Source organism: Microcaecilia unicolor, chromosome 11 (genome assembly GCF_901765095.1).
Source record: "Microcaecilia unicolor chromosome 11, aMicUni1.1, whole genome shotgun sequence".
NCBI classification, from domain to species: Eukaryota; Metazoa; Chordata; class Amphibia; order Gymnophiona; family Siphonopidae; genus Microcaecilia; species Microcaecilia unicolor.
Window position 1 is genome coordinate 176907464 of NC_044041.1, and position 20600 is coordinate 176928063.

A 20600-nucleotide genomic window follows, 5' to 3' on the forward strand; every position below is an offset into this window, starting at 1 on the left:
ATTGGCTTCACAAGCTAATCAGCACTGATAATTGCAATTATTGCCACTAATTGGCATTAATTAGAAATTATGCGCACAACTTGCTAGGCGTATTCTATAAAGTGACTTGCGTAAATTCTAAGATGCAGATCTGAAAAGGGGGCGTGGCCACGGGAGGGGCACGGGTGGTTCATGGGCATTCCTAGAATTTTTGCGCAGTATTATAGAATATGCCCATTCCACGCGTAACTTAGGCATTGGTATTTACACCAGGTTCTAGTTGGCGTAAATGGCTGCAACTAAATATAGTTGCAGGAAACTGGTGGATGGGCTTTATAAACTAAGTCTAAATTTGGGCATATTCTATAAACTGCACCTAAATTTAGGCGTCGTTTATACAATACGCCTAGGTGTATTTTTTTTTTTTTTGGTGCTGATTTTTTAGAAGTGATATATTGAATCTATCCCATATGCTTAGTTCTCTCCTCAATATCTGCTGACACCTGGTTAACGGCTGGTGGATACACCTGATTGGAATATTCAATGCTGGTGCCAGGATTAGCCTATCATTTATTTATTTATTTATTTATTTATTCATTCTTTTATCCCACAATTATCCAAAAACACGTTTCGGTTCAATGTGGCTTACATTCAGTTGTCGGTTAGAGGTTACATTGTAATGAGACAGATAAGATCGGTGGAAGGCGTAAGCGTTTTGGGCCTAACTTAGCGGATGGCAGTCAGCAACATTAAAAGTGCTGGCCGCCACATGCTAGATATTCGGGGGTCAGTTCCTTTCCTTCCTTTGCTCTCTATATCAGTTAGAGTAAGATATGGGCCCTTCTCTATAGTGCACTGCAGTGACCACTGGGCACCTCCAGGGACCTGTTTACTGCTCTAACAGGACTGGCTATATTCATTTGAGGCTGTCATAGAGACTGGTATGTACTGTTTATTTTACATGTTTGAGGGGTGGGAGGGGGGTCAGTGACCACTGGAGGAGTAAAGGCGGATTAATCCTTTATTCCTCCAGAGGTCATCTGGCTATTTAGGGCACTTTTTGTGGCTTAGTCATTATTAAAACAGTCTAGCTCAAAACGTCCTGGACATTTTCGCTTTGTTCCATTATGGCTGAAAAAACGTTCAGGTCTTAGGAACGTCCAATCCCCTCCCTAAACACGCCCCTGACCCGCCCCCTTGACATTTGGACACACTGCAGACAAACAGCATAGAAAAACGTCTAGAATATGGGTTTCAAAAATACCGATTTGGACGTTTTGGTGAGAAAAATGTCCATCTGCCAGTTTATGCCACTTTTTAAACATTTTTCTCTTTCAAAAATGAGCCCCAAAGCCACTGTCCCAAACATCTGGCTTCACTATGTTCACTGAAACTTTGGTTTGAACCATATGACCCCTAATTCACTCTCCTTGCCATTGCATTTATATTGGTGGATATAATCCCAGCTCTCTCTCCCTATCATTGGGTATATAATGGTGGATACAATCCCAGCTCTTGCTCCCTATTATCGGGTGTTCATTGGTGGATATCATGCCAAGGTTCCTCTCTCCCTGTGTGTACCAGTAAGCATGTGATTGCTGTGATGCTGACTGGTGATGTAAGTTTCTGGAGGGGGTGAGGTTTCCTTCCTCTGAACTCTGAACGGTTTCCCTCTCTCTCCTTTCTCTCCTATGTCCAGTATGATGAGTTGTTACATTACCCTGGGATGGACGGAATGCCTGTTCCCGGCTTCGGGGATCCTCATGCCGGCAGGACGCTCCAGCACCATTCTCTCAGCCAAAGCTCTCCCTACGGATCTGCTGGGGCAGTACACAGGCCGACGTTGCCCCCGGGACTTGGAAACAATGACAGTCTGAAGAGAGAAAAAGATGAGATCTATGGGTAAGAACTGAACGGCACAGCAGACTAGCTATACCAGATATAGTCACAGGGGCCTCCTGCTTCCCTTACTTGATTCCTGAACTGATTTTCAAAAGTAAACTTATTCTTTTCTTATGGCATATTTTGTAGAAGTGCCAAATGGCGTTTCAGATGAGTAACAGAGGCGTATTGGGAGACTAGGAAAAAAACACAGATGTAAAAATGTGACCAATAATCAATATTTAAACTTTGCAGGCATGACGTGTATTTAACAAAAACAACAATGCTATTTATTCCCAGTATCTGTTTGTAAAGGGATCTTTATTAGGAAGCTGCTTACAATGTGAAAATAGTTTCTGGCTAAAACCAGAAAGCGAAAGTAGAAAAAAAAATGCTTGGAACTGACATAGTCACCAGGGATCCACTGCAAGGCGGAATCTCAGCATCTCTGAGCACACTCAGAAGTTAATAGATTATGTTTGTAAAAGAATTTCAAAATCAAAGAGGCTGGCGCTCAAAACTAGCACCAGCATTGGCATATGATGCAAACGTTATTGTGTACCGAATGCTCAAAGGGCTCGAGCGCCAGTGTTAATTGTATTAAAACGTGCGATAATGAGGTCAGTAAGAATTCCTTTGCAATGCACAGAAGGGAATGATGGCCTCAGGCCAGGGGCAGCATGGAAGGTTTTGAGAAGAGGATTTCTTTGTTAACATTTTATATTGAATTGCCAGTTTTCTCTTCTCTAACCAGCAGAAGGAGGATCCTGCGCGTTTTAAAGACAGACAGGAAGGGATAAACATGAGTGCGTCTCTGAGCAAAACTAAAAGTAAAAGCATACATCCACGCTTATTCTTCTGCACCTAAAAAAAAAAACGCCTTGGAAAAATTCCGTGAGTTAGTAATATTTGAAAGGCTCATATTTCGGCGTTGAGGGAGAAGTGTCGATGCATGCTGGCACTTCCAATTTTTTGGCCTGGACATGTGCGCAAGAGCCACGCTTACCATCAAACCTTTGTGCGTATGTGTCAGGCATGTTCCTCCCTCCACTTCCTGGTTAATAGCATGATTTAACTCTGTACATAGGCAAAGGGCTTGGGGATCACAAACACATACAGAGAGTGGTGGATGCATGGAATGCCCTCCCGTGGGAGGTGGTGGAGAGGAAAACGGTAACGGAATTCAAACAAGCGTGGGATAAACATAAAGGAATCCTCCTCAGAGGGAAGGGATCCCCAGAAGCTTAGCTGGCGGTGGGAGGCGGGGATAGTGCTGGGCAGACTTATACGGTCTGTGCCCTGAAAAAGACAGGTACAAATCAAGGTAAGGTATACACAAAAAATGGCACATGTGAGTTTATCTTGTTGGGCAGACTGGGTGGACTGTGCAGGTCTTTTTCTGCCGTCATCTACTATGTTACTATGTTACTATGTAGAAGCATTGAATATGAGGGCAGATAAACCCCTAAAATCTATCCAGTCTGTCTAGTTCACTTCCTGTTACAATGCCATAGAGGATGGACATCAGCTGATAATCTTTCTTCCTCTCTTCCTCTCGGGATGTCTGTACTGGGATCTTTCCCACTTCTCTTTTCTCTCTCAAGGTCTGTTCTGAGGGTATGGAAGAGCCAGCCTTCCTTTATTGACCTAGTTTGAATTTTACAGCTATTCTAATTGCTCTTGGCTCTTACAGTGCATTTTGATCCCTCCTTCAGCTTCTCTATGCTCATTATTTGGTTCATAGCTGCCTAACCTTCCCCACAGAATTGAATAACTTGAAGATGTCACATCCAGCGGTGCCTGGGATGTACTGACCCAACAGCCAGTTATTCTTCAGTGGCCACTGGCTCATAGACAGCCCCTTTTACAGAACGGTGGGCTTACCGCTCGCTCTTCCAGGACTACCGCCGGCCCTACGCGGCCGCCGACTGTAGTCCCACCCCGAGCGCGCACCATTTCCAGGGGAAAAAGCAAACCCCCGGAAATGGCTTGCGCGGCGATAACCCAGCAGGGGGCTTTTACTGGCTGCTGAAAAAACGGCCCTGGTGCACAGGAAAAACGGACCTCGCCGCTAGCGCAGGACCCTTTTCCCCGCAGGTTGGTTAAAGGACCCCAGAGAATAGGAAGATGACAGGTCAATCAGATCCATACATAGGCTTTCATGGAGTAACTCTCTACAGGTCGTCTACAGCTGCGAGCTAAGCACTAATTCTGTATCGGAAATTATGCATGCAATTGCCGTTAAAAAATACTAGTGTAAGTCGATAGTTACGGGCTAACATTTAGGTGCACCAACATGAAAATAGGAGCATAAAAAATGTTTATAATGGCTGGAGGATAATGGTCATATCAATGTGGCCACCTACACCATGTCAGTGACTGGTGCAAATGTCCACAATGAAATGTCATCGTTCTGCAAGTAACTATCAATATTCTACATCCTTAGGTGTGTAAGTGCTGGAAATTCCCTTGACCCGTCCGTGCCCCTCCCATGTCCACACCCCTCTAGTGGTTATAGAGCAGTTACGTACATACCTGCAAATTAATGCCAATTAACTCTAATTATCACTGGTTCTTTGTACCAATTAGCAGCTAATTTGTTATTAATTTACATGTGTAACTGCAGGAATCCTATAACCTACATGCACAGTTTTGAGCCTAAGCGTATGATTGTGTGCACAAGGTTACAGAATGAGAGGGTTAGTTACCAGTGCTGATTAAGCCTGAGTTAACAGTAACATAGTAGATGACGGCAGATAAAGATCTGTACAGTCCATCCAGTCTAGCCAATAGCATAAGGTATGATGTGAAACTACATATATATACTTGATCTTCATTTGTCCTTGCCATTTTTAGGGCACAGACCATATAAGTCTGTCTGGCACTGGCCTATCTGTCCAGCCACAATCAAGGCACAGACCGTAGAAGTCTTCCCAGCACTGGCCTTGTCCTCCAGTTACTGAAGCTGAATCCGTCCAGCCATGATCAGGGCACAGACCATAGAAGTCTGCCCGGCACTGGCCTATCTGTCCAGTCACATTCAGGGCACAGACCATAGAAGTCTGCCCAGCACCGGCCTTGCTCTCCAGTTACTGAAGCTGAATCTGTCCAGCCACAATCAAGGCACAGACCATAGAAGTCTGCCCAGCACTGGCCTATCTGTCCAGTCACATTCAGGGCACAGACCTTAGAAGTTTGCCCAGCACTGGCCTTGTCCTCCAGTTACTGAAGCTGAATCCGTCCAGCCATGATCAAGGCACAGACCATAGAAGTCTGCCCAGCACTGGCCTATCTGTCCAGTCACATTCAGGGAACAGACCGTAGAAGTCTGCCCAGCACCGGCCTTGCTCTCCAGTTACTGAAGCTGAATCTGTCCAGCCACGATCAAGGCACAGACCATAGAAGTCTGCCCAGCACTGGCCTATCTGTCCAGTCACATTCAGGGCACAGACCGTAGAAGTCTGCCCAGCACTGGCCTTGTCCTCCAGTTACTGAAGCTGAATCCGTCCAGCCATGATCAAGGCACAGACCATAGAAGTCTGCCCAGCACTGGCCTATCTGTCCAGTCACATTCAGGGCATAGACCGTAGAAGCCTTCCCAGCACTGGCCTTGTCCTCCAGTTACTGAAGCTGAATCCGTCCAGCCATGATCAGGGCACAGACCATAGAAGTCTGCCCAGCACTGGTTTTACTTCCTAATTACTGGTGTTGCTGTCTAATCACCACTAAGCTTGTGATTCCATGCCTTCTATACAGGATTCCTTTGCGTTTATTTCAGTACTTCTTAACTCACCAGCTGGATGAATTGTTGTAACTGTATGAGTTTATCTTCTTGCTTTATATGGCCTGTTTGTGTCAGTTTATATCTGGATGTGGATTATACACATACCTGTCAAGATGTAAGTGTATGTAGGTCTTCTGTACTGTACATAAATATAGATTCACATTAGATGCATATATGCATAGTTTTGTAATTAGGGTCAACTGTATCTGATTCTTTGGGATTAGTTTTTTCACCATATGACAGCCTTAAATGGTCTTTTCTCCCTCTGGTTCATTTTGTAAGGTTTCGTGATTTTGTAAAATGGGAGTGGGGGGAACGGGGAAAGCACGGAGATGTTAGATTTTACAGGGATGGGCAGCCAAAAAATGTTTCATGTCGTTTCCTGTGTCATTTAGGGGAATATTCATTTTGTTTGTGGGGGGGTCTCCCTATTTTGGCATCATGGGAGATGACACAAAACAAATGTTTTTCAGGGTCGCTTACCTGGGTTCCTTTCCCTCTCTACCAAGAGCAGACAACCCCCAACTTTCCCTGTGCTCTCCCCCCACTCCCTGTAGGCCCCTGAATCCCTGGAAGTCTAACAGAGGCCCATTGGGGCAGAAATAGATGCCCATTCACTCCTGCCCATGGCTACAAGCACATCCAGTATGGCAGCTGCAACCTTTTACTGTAGTCTTGCCGTACTACCGATACCCCTAGTGGTACCACAAGACTATGGTAAAAGGTTGCAGCCACCATATTGGATGTAGCTGCAGCCATGGGCAGGAGAAAATGGGCATCGCTCCTCCTCCTCCTACTACTTATCACTTCTATAGAGCTACAAGGCATACACAGCGCTGTACACCATACATGAAAAGACAGTCCCTGCTCAAAGAACTCACAATCTAAATATGGAATGTTGCTAATGGAATAGCAACATTCCATGTAGAATCTCAAATAGTAGCAACATTCCAAGTAGAATCTCAAGTAATAGCAATATTCCAGAATCTCAAATAGTAACAACATCCCATGTTCCACTGCACTAACCACTAGGCTACTCCTCCAATAGCAACATTCCATGTAGAAGCCTGCCCTTGCAGATCAGCAATGTGACCGCGCAGGCTTCTGTTTCTGTGAGTCTCACAAGGGCAGGCTTCTACATTACTACTACTACTTATCACTTCTATAGCGCTACAAGACATACACAGCGCTGTACATCATACATGAAAAGACAGTCCCTGCTAAAAGAGCTTACAATCTAAATAGGACAGACAAACAGACAGAACAACTAAGAGGTAAGGGAATTAAAGAGGTGGGGATAAGAGGGTACAGGGCAAGTGAGTAGCGATTAGGAGTCAAAAGCAGCGTTAAAGAGGTGGGCTTTTAGCCTGGATTTGAAAACGCCCAAAGACGGGGCTAGACGTACAAGCTCGGGAAGTCTATTCCAGGCGTGAGGCGCAGCGAGATAAAAGGAACGGAGTCTGGAATTAGCTTCTGCCCCACTGGACACCTCTAGACCCCCAGGGATTCAGGTAGCCCAGAAGGGGGGTAACTGTGGGGCTACAGTAAGGTCCTTGGATCTGGGAGGAGGGGCTTAGATTGCAGGACAGCCTCCTCTCTTTGCCAAACCTGTCGTTGGTGAACAAAAACCCTACCCATTTTCATTTGGCAACAAAAGAAAATGACAGAGGAAATGTCGGTGTTAAGGACTGCCCTTCTCTAATATTGTACTTAATTGACTGGACTGAGGATCCCCTCAGCTCCAGATTTAGGTTATAAACCACATCAGGCACCAAGCATTGAAGGCGTCAAATGTCCAAATCTCTGATTTCTTTCCACATTGTATAGCTCACTTGCATATCTTCAGTAACACTGAAACAGTTCACACCTTTATTTGATTTAACCTGGATACATTTGAGCAGCTGTTTGGCAAATGATCTTTCAAGCTCTGTGCATATGCGGAGAAACAAATCGATTGATAGAGATAGTGGTTTCTATATTTATTTATTAACTAACTCCTACGAGTACCCTTAATTTCAATCCAGTCGTTTTATAGTAACCAATTATTAATGCAACCGCAATAGACTTTAACACATTTATTTCACTTTATTAACGTTATCATATAATGTATTTCATTTCACAAAACGCAGACATAAGAATTTTGTGAAATGAAATACGTTATATATGATAACGTTAATAAAGTGAAATAAATGTGTTAAAGTCTATCGCGGTTGCATTAATAATTGGTTAATATATTTATTTATCGGGATTTATTCACTGCCTTTATAAAGAGATTTACCCAAGGCAAAGTACTTCAGGTATAGCTAAGCATAAACCTTTTAATTTTGTTAATAGCATAACGACAGTAAAATGACCAAAAATAATCATACATACAACCAATGAGGGAAACTGAGAAGGCAAATTGAATCCTAGTAACAGGATTAACATGATACAGAGGCCCTTTTACTAAGCTGCGTAGGCACGTACGAATGTCCTACGTGCGTCAATTTTGAACTACCACCCGGCTACCGCATGGCCCCAGGTGGTAATTTCGTTTTTTTACGCACGCCCACTAAGCGCGCCAGAAATTTTCTGGCGCGCGGCACTGACCAGGCGGTAATCGGCATTGTACACACATAGACCATTACCGCCCGGTTAATGCGTGACACTTTATTGCTAGGTCAGTGGGTGGCGGTAAGGTCTCAGACCCAAAATGGACACGCGCCGATTTTTATTTTGCCGCACGTCCATTTTCAGAAAAAAAAGGGGCCTTTTTTGAAGGAGCGCTGAAAAATGGACCTGCGCGTGTCCAATAGACGCATCTACATCAGCGCAGGCCATTGTTCGGAGCACCTTAGTAAAAGGACCCCTCAGTATCATAAATATAAACATTTAACAGCACTGTAAAACTATCATATAACAGATATATGACACATATATTCAGTGACACACCTCCAGGTGTAACTTGTTTAGGGAAGAGCTATTTGCACATTTGCATGTTGCCTTATAAAATCTTCCTACTGTGTATAATGGTTATGCTCTTGATGGCAGGCACCCTCTTTTCCCCTTGCTGGCGTTGGTGTTTGAGAAGTGTGAGCTGGCCACCTGCTCCCCTCGGGACAGCTCAGGTTCCTTTCCTGGGGGAGACGTCTGCTCCTCGGATTCTTTCAATGAGGACATTGCAGTCTTTGCCAAGCAGGTCAGTCCATGTTTGCCAGGAAGTTTTTGTGTTTCACTCTACCACATGTCCTGATCATACCCTGGCACCAGCAGTTTCCCCCGTCACCCCTTCTCCCCCTGGGCTCTGCATCAGGGGCCGACTGCAGGAAATGCAGATTGCGGAGCATTTGATAGGCAGAAATTAAGAGAGGATTAGCCAAGAGAACAAAGATCTTATTTTATGCTTTCCTAAGAAAATATTTGTGGATTCTCAAGAATGTTAAGGGACAAAGAAAAAAAAAAAAAAAACAAGATGGAAGTGGATACAAATAGGTAAGAAGGACAAGAGGAAACTGTCCAGAAATGTAAAGTCTAAATGAAAAAATGACAGAGAGAAAGAAACCCTCTGGGATCTAGGGAGAGTGCATTCTTTCCTTTCAGGTTTGTAGGAGGAATGAGAAAAACAGACTTTAACTTCCAGCTTGCCTTTCATTTTATATTTCTTTCTCTTTTCCCCACCCCAATACGACTGTCTCCTTCAGGTCAGGACAGAAAAACCTTTATTCTCCTCAAATCCAGAACTGGATAATTTGGTAAGAAACAGAATGCGTTTTTTTTCTCTCTCTCTGTTCTTGATTTTTTTTCTTTTCTGTCACCGTAGATTTTCTCCTTGAGACACACATCATTGTTTTGTTTCATTTTCTGGCATCCAGCAACTGTTTTTCTTCCAAATTGTATGTTTTCCTGAAAGCTTGCAGGATCTGGAAATCTGTGTGTACCGAAGTTGGGGGGGGGGGGGGGGGGGGAAGCGGGAGATTTTGTATATGTATTAGAAATGAATGCATGTGCTACTTGTTAAATTCTTCTATGCTCTCAGAGCATGTAGCGCCTTAAAGACGCAACAGAGATTTTAAACATCACTATATAGAAATAGATACATTGCTGGGAAAGCTGCTATTGGAATAGCTTTTATCCTTATCGAAACCCTCTGTTGAGCAGGGCTGGCATTAGGGGGTAGTGCAATCAGGGCAATTGGCCTGGACCCCTCAGACTATGAGGGGCCAAATGCTTGTCTGCAGCTGAAGTAGATACAGCCTAATGGTGAACATTGAGGAGTGGAGGAGTAGCCTAGTGGTTAATGCAGCGGACTTTGATCCTGGAGAACTGGATTCAATTCCCACTGCAGCTCCTTGTGATTCTGGGCAAGTCACTTAACCCTCCATTGCCCCAGGTACAAAATAAGTACCTAAATATATGTAAACCGCTTTGAATGTAGTTACAAAAACCTCAGAAAGGCAGTATATTAAGTCCCATTTCCCTTCCCCCCCTGTCCCTTATGACATCACAATATCAGAAGTGAGCCAAGTATCGGGCAATCAAGCCATTGTGACATCACTGATGAGGTTGGCTCTTATTGGTGGAATGAGTGGAGGGGTAGCCTAGTGGTTAATGCAGCGGACTTTGATCCTGGGGAACTGGGTTCGATTCCCACTGCAGCTCTTGTGACTGTGGGCAAGTCACTTAACCCTCCATTGCCCCAGGTACAAAATAAGTACCTGAATATATGTAAACCGCTTTGAATGTAGTTACAAAAACCTCAGAAAGGCAGTATATTAAGTCCCATTTCCCTTCCCCCCCTGTCCCTTATGACATCACAATATCAGAAGTGAGCCAAGTATCGGGCAATCAAGCCATTGTGACATCACTGATGAGGTTGGCTCTTATTGGTGGAATGAGTGGAGGGGTAGCCTAGTGGTTAATGCAGCGGACTTTGATCCTGGGGAACTGGGTTCAATTCCCACTGCAGCTCTTGTGACTGTGGGCAAGTCACTTAACCCTCCATTGCCCCAGGTACAAAATAAGTACCTAAATATATGTAAACCGCTTTGAATGTAGTTACAAAAACCTCAGAAAGGCAGTATATTAAGTCCCATTTCCCTTCCCCCCCCTGTCCCTTATGACATCACAATATCAGAAGTGAGCCAAGTATCGGGCAATCAAGCCATTGTGACATCACTGATGAGGTTGGCTCTTATTGGTGGAATGAGTGGAGGGGTAGCCTAGTGGTTAGCAGGGGCGTATCTGAACTGCGGCGGTAGGGGGGGCCAGGGCCAGAGTGAGGGGGCACATTATAGCTCCCCCCCCGCCGCCGCCGCTGCCATTGCCGATCCCCCTCCCCCCAGCTGCTACCATTTCCAACCCTCCCCCTCCGTTGCTTGCCTACCTTCGCTGGCGGGGGACCCCAACCCCCGCCAGCCGAGGTCCGCGTCCTCCTGCCGCTGCCGCTGCCGGCTGCCTTTGGTCCTTTCATTTGTCCATTGAAGCTGGCGCCGACGAAAGTTTCTTTTGACTCTGAAGTCACTGCACGTTGTACGTGCAGGACGTCAGACTCAGAAACATTTTCTGAGCCTGACGTCCTGCACGTACAACGTGCAGCGACGTCAGACTCAAAAGAAACTTTCGTCGGCGCCAGCTTCAATGGACAAATGAAAGGACCAAAGGCAGCCGGCAGCGGCAGGAGGACGCGGACCTCGGCTGGCGGGGGTTGGGGTCCCCCGCCAGCGAAGGTAGGCGAGCAACGGAGGGGGAGGGTTGGCAGCGGTAGGGGGGTCCAGGGCGAAATCTGCGGGGGCCCAGGCCCCTGAGGCCCCACGCAGATACGCCCCTGGTGGTTAGTGCAGTGGATTTTGATCCTGGGGAACTGAGTTAAATTCCCATTGCAGCTCCTTGTGACTCTGGGCAAGTCACTTAACCCTCCATTGCCCCAGGTACAAAATAAGTACCTGTAGTTGCAAAATACCACAGAAAGGCGGTATATCAAGTCCCATTTCCCTTCTTCCAAAGCTCTGCCCTAGGCCCCGGCATGTTTAACACTGGCCCTGACTGCTTATACATAAAGTTGTAAATTAAGGAAGCCATGAGAGGTGAGTAACTTATAGGGAAAATCACTTGCATAAACATGAAAGGAGCTTGCACATTCAGCCAGTTTGTGGAAAGCAGGGGGAGATGTTAGACTGTGTGGTTTTATTGACTGTTGAAAGGGTCCCTAAAACTTCTACAGACGTAGGCTAGCCTAGTACTGAGACAGGCCAGGCCCTTTGTATGTAGCACAGCTCTGTATCAGCAGCAGGGGCGTTGCTATGTGGGGCCACGGGGGCATGGGCCCCCGTAGATTTGGCCCTGGCTCCCCCACCAACCCCTTCCACCCCCCCCCTTCCTGCCGCCAACCCTCCCCTGCCGTCGGGTACCTTTGCTGGCGGGGGTCCCCAACCCCCGCCAGCCGGTCCTCTTCTCCCGCGCGGCCGCGTTGCTGATCTGCAAAGACAGGCTTCTGTTTCTGTGAGTCTGAACAAGGATCCAGCACCTCCCAAATGGGATACCAAAGTCTGGTTAAAAAGCAAGTCATACTCTATAATGCTCGAATTTTTAAGAGCTGCATCATCTCGTTCTTTCAGTGCATGATTATTGGGGGATCTTCTGACCTCCGTGTACTTAAAATTCATTTCTGTCCCATCATGAAAAGCCTTCTGCAAGAACAATTTATTACCTTTTATCATCCCCCCTCCCACCCTCCCCCACAGAACATCAAAAAGTTGGATATTATACTTTATGGGGATCAGAGCCCCTAATGGGGCACCGATATAATTAACCATTTCATTCTAGTAAAATTGGATCTGTGAACAGGCCAAAAATGAATATTTTATTTATTTATTTATTAGGACTTTTATACTGCCTTTTTGAAGAAATTCAGCCAAGGTGGTGTACCGCAAGAATAAGCTGGTCACAGGTCGAACGAACACAAACAATTGTCCAAAAATCAGGAAAATGTTGTTTTAAACAAAAATTAACCAAACTTTTTTTTGGCTGTGCTCTGTAGGGCAGGTATATAGGGCATTGGCTTGTGTTATTTGAGCATTCTTTCACAGCACTAATCAGTGCATTTCTGACACTTAGCTGTGCTGTATACTCGGGCAGGTCGGGCCTAGTACCCTTTAATATGACTCTCCAGCTTGAGGCATTCTCACAGAATTGTGTGCTCTTATAACACTATTTCTCTCCTTTATTTCAGATGATTCAGGCAATCCAGGTACTAAGGTTTCACCTCTTGGAATTAGAAAAGGTACGACATGCCTCTGATTTCTCCCCAAACTGCAATTCTGTAATGATGCCGATGAACAAAGTATGAAACATGCATTTGGTATCAAAGGCCTTGGAGCCTACTTTGGAGCCAGAGCTTAACAACAGCACCAGAACAAGGCAGAGCTGAGCATATGGAGATTATGTTCTAATAATTTAATTGGCTGTAATGAGAATTCGGAGGTTTTATAGGCATTCTTGATAGCCTTAATCTATGCATAGTTTATGAAAACATGCCAACTTTGCACCCTCTTGGGCCCCCTTCCCCTGCCCAAATAACTCACCAGCTCTGAAAAATGAAAGAGCACAGTATAGTCTCGATTATCCGACATAAACAGGACCGTGCCTTTGTCAGAAATATTTATTTATTTATTTATTTGTTACATTTGTATCCCACATTTTCCCTCCTATTTGCAGGCTCAATGTGGCTTACATAGTACCGTAAAGGCGTTCGCCAATTCTGGTATGAACAAATACAGTAATGTGGTGGTAGAATAAGGTTCGTGTGTACAGACACATTAGGGAATCGTAGAGAGGAAGAGAATCCTAGAGAGGAAGAGTTATTATATGTCCATTACGAGCTTTGGTTTCGTTGTGTTGCATCGGATAATAAGGAAATTGATGGTAACCCCTTAAAAATGCACAGAAAACATACTTTATGCATAAAGAACAGGCATAGGGTATCTGTATTTAAAATACAGTATTATTTATTAACACTAACCAGCAGTGTGTGAAGCCAGAAAACAGGAAGGGAACCTGCAGCACGTCTTAACAGCAATGCAATGACGTCACCGGGGGGGGGGGGGGGGGGGGTGTCTCTCTGATATGCCGGATGGTCGGATTAGCGAAGGTCGGATAATTGAGACTGTACTGTATGATGCCCCCCAAGGACCAACCTCCATGTAAAATCATAATACTGGAGGGGGAGGGGAACAAACTGGAACACTCCCAGATCCAAGGGAAATATTCCGCAGCCTGGTACAATCAATGGTACTAAGCCACCTAGATTACTGTAATGCCATTTATGCCAGATGCAAAGAACAAATCATTAAGAAACTTCAAACTGCCCAAAACACAGCAGCCAGACTCGTATTTGGAAAAACAAAATACAAAAGCGCCAAACCCTTAAGAGAAAAACTACATTGGCTCCCATTAAAAGAACGCATTGCATTCAAAGTTTGCACCCTGGTTCACAAAATCGTTCATGAAGAAGCCCCGATCTATATGTCAGACCTCATAGATCTGCCAACTAGGAACACAAAAAAATCAGCATGCACATTGTTGAATCTCCACTACCCCAGCTGTAAAGGACTTAAATATAAAACCATATATGCATCCAGCTTCTCCTACATTAGCACTCAACTCTGGAACGCACTGCCAAAGACCATAAAAACAATGAACGACCTAACAAACTTCCGAAAACTACTGAAAACTGACCTATTCAAGAAGGCATACCATAACGATTCTTCCTAAATACCAGACAACTAGACATTACACGAACTAGACAAAACCGAACTCTTTATACTTGACGGACTACCTCGTTGCCACCAATATAAGCTACACAATACGCACTACCACTTTATTTCTTATGCTGGAAATGTTCTTCGATAGTTGACTATTTAACTTATGTTATAACCTATTCTATCAAGCGGGAACTTCTATGTAATACCACTCTGTATTCCACTTTACCATGTATGTGCCTTAATGCAATATCGTTTGCAATTCTTCACCCGGTAATGGCGATCGCCATTACGGCATAATGTAAGCCACATTGAGCCTGCAAATTGGTGGGAAAAAGTGGGATACAAATGCTACAAATAAATAAAACTAAAAATTTTTTTTAGTAAGATCACATAAATCTCTGTTCTATTAAACTGAGATAAAAGGAATCAACTATTTCTCATGCCATTTGTTTGCTGAAGATTAGTCTAGTGGATTGTTCATCACAACAGCATTCAGTACATTTCTCAAGGTGGTGTTATTTTTTATTTATATTTCACCTTTAATCCAAGCTGGATTACAATACAATATTCATAATAACATATCAAGTCTGAAATGAGACAATATAATAGACAATGTCAAAAATAAAATCCAGATAAACTAAAAAACTAACAACTTGGTGGGTGATATAAATACATCCCATATCCGCCCAGTATCTCCCCTCTATCTCATTCATTGATCATAAACCCCGATTTCTGCCATGCGTATCATAATATAAATTACAGTTAGTGCATTGAGTGGAGGAGTAGCCTAATGGTCACTGGAGTGGGCTAATAACCTAGGGAACTGGGTTCAATTCCCACTGTGGTTCCTTGTGACCCTGGGCAAGTCACTTAACCCTCCATGGCCCCAGCTACAGAAAGCTTAGATTGCGAGCCCACTATGGACAGAGAAAGTACCTATCTATAATAATGATAATAATTAAAAAAGTAAACTACTGTGATTGTACACAGAAAAGTGGTAAATCAAATCCATGACCCTTTCTCCTACCCCTTCTACCACAAATCAAAACATTGCGAAATCATACATTTTAAGTAGTATCTCCAAACATGTATTGGAGAGTAGAATAATGGATTGTTCTGTTAACTGATTCGAATGTTCCCTGTTTCCAATGCAGCGGATTATTCTATCAGCCAGATTTTAGGTCTGACCATCACATTTCTCTCCGTATCTGTAGAACCGAACATTTTTTTCCCCTCTTGCTCCTTTGGGCTTCCAGCTCAGTCAGGAGAAGGGCTGGGTTCTGGTACCATGGGGGCAATTCTACAACTTGTTGACTCAGGTTAGGTGCATTGATGCTGTTGCACTAGGAACCAATTCTGTGATGTCATCTGTGGGCCAAGATGCTGTTGTCAAATACAAGTGTAAACCTGAATTGGGGCACCTACATTTAGACATGACTAATTGTACCAGGTCAATGGCAGTCGTAAATGGATGCACCTTAAGTAGTCTATAAGTTTACACATGTAAGATAGAGACCTGCCCATGCCCCCCCCCCCCCCCACATGCCCTGCCCACATGTATACCCCCTTGCAGTTACACACTAGGGGTGAGGCGTAGCCAGACTTTGACAGGAGGGGGGGTCCAGAGCCCAAAGTGAGGGGGCACATTTTAGCCCCCCCCCGGTGCCGCTGACCCACCACCACCAATTTTAACACCCCCTGCCATTGCCGAGCCCCCCGCCACCAACTTTGACCCCTCCCCACGATTGCCAACCCCCCCTGCTGACGACCCGACCTCCCGCTGCCGCCTACCTTTGCTGGCGGGGGACCCCAACACCCGCCAGCCCAGCCAAGGTCCTCTTCTTCCCAATCCCGCACAAGGCTTTGTTCTAGTCTGACGTCCTGCACGTTGTACATGCAGGACGTCAGACTTACAGAAACAGAATGAAGCCTTCGTTCTGTTTCTGTGAGTCTGACGTCCTGCACGTACAACATGCAGGACGTCAGACTAGAACGAAGCCTTGCGCGGGATTAGGAAGAAGAGGACCTCGGCTGGCGGGGGTTGGGATCCCCCCCCCAGCAAAGGTAGGCGGCGGTGGGAGGGAGGTCATCGGGTCATTGGCAGGGAGGTCCAGGGGCAAATCTACGGGGGCCCAGGCCCCCGTAGCCCCATACTGGCTATGCCCCTGGTTGTGACTGCTATCTCTGCAGCATCCCCAACTGACTCAGGGGAACCTTTCCCACAGTATCGAGTATACAAGTATACATATGTAGTATCACATTATACCTTATGCTATGAGTTTACCTTGTTGGGCAGACTGGATGGACCATACAGGTCTTTATCTGCCATCATCTGCTATGTTTCTATGTTACTGTTCTGTCCAAAGCTCTAATCAACACATTTCTCACAGCCTCTGCGCTGTGGAGCAGAGACCTGCACGAGAATGGGGTTTTGCAGGAATCCCATGGAATCTGCAGGATTTCCGTGGGGCTGGAATCAGTACTTGAGGGGTTCCTTTGGGGATGGAAGCAGCTCCTGCAGGGTTCCCATGGAAGTGTAAGCTGCACCTGCGCTAGCCTCTCACCTACTGAGTACCAAGTTCTTTTAAGTGCCCCTCCTCCTCCTCCTCCTCCTTGCTTTCACAGCACAGATGTCGAAAGTCTTCCATTCATCCTCTCTGCTCCCGGGCTGATGCACAGGCCTCAGCTCTGACACAGGCATGAGCATCAGATGTCACCTGACCTATTGGTGCATGCATGTGGCAGCCTTTCAGCCCTCAATGCCAGCGAATCAGAGACAAGTCTTACATGTGCACACCAGATTGTTCCAAGTTCGAACTTCCGTTCCTTCCTTGCCTGCAGTGCTATGGCTCAAACCCAGAACAGAGCCGACCAGAATTTGTTTTTTAGGTAGCATTAAATTCTTGTGGGGATGGCCGGGAATGGGTTAAATTCTTGTGGGGCCGGGTAAGATTCTAGTGGGGCCGGGCGGGAATGGATTGCATTTCTGTCCCTGTGCAACTCTCTGCTGTAGTGCACAATAGTGGAACATTCTATCAGTGCACCAACTAGTGTGTTTCTCGCTCTGTCTGTCCTGTAGTGTAGAAAAGTGATTATCACAGTGCACTGCCTGTGCTGTAGAATTAAGTAGCAGCAGGCCAGCCCCTGAAGCATTCCTCTGGTGGCAGGGGAGCCCCTGGAATATTGGGAGGGCACCAAGATAAAAGTATCCTTTAGAAACTAGTCAGTTTGATAAGGTAATGAGCTCATTAGGGGCACAATAACTCCAGCTGGTTTTTAACCATATAATCCCCTTGCTAATGTGGTAATTAACCCTTTGATTCCCACAGTGTGCCTGCTGGGCATCAAAGGGGATTACTGAGGCCTGGGAGGTGGGGGACAGGAGAGGTGTCCTTTGTCAAGAGGGGCTTTGATAATGAAAAAAAAAAAGGCCAGAGTTATGCAGTGTTTTACAACTGAAGACACACAGAGATGAAAGGCAGTTTTAAGGATATAAAGCTCAAAGGTTAGTTTGCTGTACAATTTTGAAATAGTGCATCCCCCCCCCCCCCCCCCCCCCCCCCCCGCGAAGATTTAATTTCCTGTGACTTCTTTATGGAAAAAATACTCAAAAAAATCCCCCAAGCCCAGAAATTATTGCAAAAGGTGGATGAGACTTTTGTTCCTATAGGTTTCATTTTTGAATCAAGCAGAAATTTTTCTGCAGAATATTTCCCCTTCTAGAAGTTTGCAGGAAGCTAAGTTCCCGCAAAAATGTTGTGTTTTCTTTTAAATGAAAGGAGTGTATTTAAATAAATTGCAGGATATGTCTGCTACAGTAGACTCCCTTGTAAGAATCTAGTCAGAGCTGTCAGCTCTGGATGAGTGGTGAGGACAATCACATCGAGGCCCCTGGCTATTTGCCAGAGACAAAACCGTGCAGGATGCTTTCAGCAAAGCCAAATCAAGCTACAGGTCTCAGTGGAGGACATCCAAGAGAAGAGTCTTCTGTTCAGCCCAGAGCCACCTAGTTTCAGGAGCATTATAAAGTGTACCAGCTTGCACAACGCACATGCAGTAAGCTCCAGACTCAGAGGGAGCATGCCAATACTTCAGGGATAGCAATGCCAGGTTTGGTAGCATATGAGAAAGAGAACCAGAGATGGACAAGGAGCAGTGTTGCCAGGTCGTCTTGGAAAAATAAGCACGCTTAAAAAACAAACGAAATTAGTTCCTAAAAATAAGTCCAATTTTTATGTGTCTTATAAAGTATGTCCCGGGTGTCAGAAGGCAGCCCTAATACAGGGGCGGTGCATGTTGTGATTAACTCCTTCCATAGCCAATGAGGAAATGAAAGAGGACAGGAAAAGGCGGGACTGAGCACCGGCTGACACATTTACTTACAATGTTATCACAGCGACAATTGTGAGCAATCAGCTATATCTCAGTGGCCTAGTGGTTAAGGTGGTGGACTTTGGTCCTGGGGAACTGAGTTCAATTCCCACTTCAGGCACAGGCAGCTCCTTGTGACTCTGGGCAAGTCACTTAACCCTCCATTGCCCCATGTAAGCTGCATTGAGCCTGCCATGAGTGGGAAAATGCGGGGTACAAATGTGACAACAACAAAAACATTTTTTTTTTTAAAAACAAGCTATCTGTGAGTTCAGGAAAAAAAAAACCTGCAACTTCAAAAAATAACAAGCCTAAACTCACGGGAAATAAGTTAGGTTGGCAACACTGCAAAGGAGGAAGGTGAGAATGGTGAAAGCAGAAAGAGGAAATGAAAGAAAGAGAGGCAGAATGATAGACTGAAGGTATTAACATATCCTTAGTAACTGTGGGCAGAATATGCAGGTGGGTACCAAAGAGACAGTGAAATGATGGATGGCAGACATGATAAGCAATGCATGGAGAGACCATGAGAGCACCAGAGAATGCCAGGGGCATCCAAAATCTCTAACATCAATTATTCTGACACTTATATGCGGAGCAGCCGGGAGAGTCACAGTCCATCATTTTTGGTACTGCTGCAAGTGACAGAAGTGTTACTGTGGCCACCGGAGGCTGGGGTAGCTGCTTGTCTTGTCACATTTCAGAGATGGGTGCCAACAAACTGGGGCTGGCAGACAGCTGGTTATAATCCTGCTGCTGCCATGGCATACCTCCTGGCTTCATCTCTAGCATGAGGTGTAAGCTCTCAGGAAAAGGGACCCTGTAATCCTGCAGCTTATTCCGCACACAGACTCCAGTAATACTGCAATATAAATCATTAATCATTTTTGTCACAAAAAAAAGCCTTACCTGCACAATAAAAGATTTTCTACAATATTAGGAAGGTTCCCTTTAAAATGATTTTAGGAAGAAACAAAGATCACAAATAATCTTTTTTTTTTTTTTTTTAAATTTGGAAACTTCTTGAACATTATTTATACTTTCTTACGTTCTTCCCCTAGGGGCTTACTCTCTATTATCCAGCTTTTATCAGGGAATCATCACATGCTGTTTCCAGCAAGCTGTCTTTTGTTTGTTCACTGTATGCATGGCACATGCTACATCATTCCCTGTGGTTGAAAGGGAAGGGTGCAGCTCTCTCAGAGACCCATTTGATGCTGTTCTTTCATCAATCAGTAGGTGTCACCACTGGTTCTAACCTGTGGCCTGAGGCTGGGCGCAGTTTCAGCCAGTACATAGCCAGTTCAAAATGCCAGAGGCCAAATCTGGAATAAGACTCAGACAAAGTAAGATGCAGGTCTCTTTTTAACTAGGAAGAGGCAGACACTTTATTGTCCTCCAAAATATTAGCCTTGACTACTGAAATACTTTAATTCCTGTATTTTGTGCAACTTTTAATTCTTAGAATCTGAATTTTGTTCACTGTTTTTCAGGTGCACGACCTGTGCGATAACTTCTGTCATCGCTATATCACCTGTCTAAAGGGGAAGATGCCCATTGACTTGGTGATTGATGACAGGGATGGAGGCTCCAAGTCAGACCTAGAGGATTTCACCGGCTCATGTACAAGTCTCTCAGACCAGGTGAGAAGCTGCTGGCTCCCCCTCCTGAAGAGTGAGGGGAGAATTCTCTAAGCAGTAACACTTTATTTATTTATTTATTTATTTATTTATTAGGATTTATTTACCGCCTTTTTGAAGGAATCCACTCAAGGCGATGTACAGTAAGAATAGATCAGACATGAGCAATAGGAAATTACAGCAGTAAAAATATTCAAATAACAATAC

At 44.9% G+C, this 20600-nt stretch overlaps 1 protein-coding gene across 1 annotated transcript in view; it reads left to right on the top strand.

Moving 5' to 3' along the window:
* MEIS3 (Meis homeobox 3) overlaps window positions 1-20600 on the top strand; it is a 132992-nt gene that overhangs the window by 25174 nt on the left and 87218 nt on the right. The window contains exons 2-6 of the mRNA XM_030219509.1: window positions 1679-1881; window positions 8675-8822; window positions 9325-9375; window positions 12852-12902; window positions 20247-20396. Coding sequence (XP_030075369.1) covers window positions 1679-1881; window positions 8675-8822; window positions 9325-9375; window positions 12852-12902; window positions 20247-20396 — 603 coding nt within the window. The remainder of the gene's footprint in view (window positions 1-1678; window positions 1882-8674; window positions 8823-9324; window positions 9376-12851; window positions 12903-20246; window positions 20397-20600) is intronic.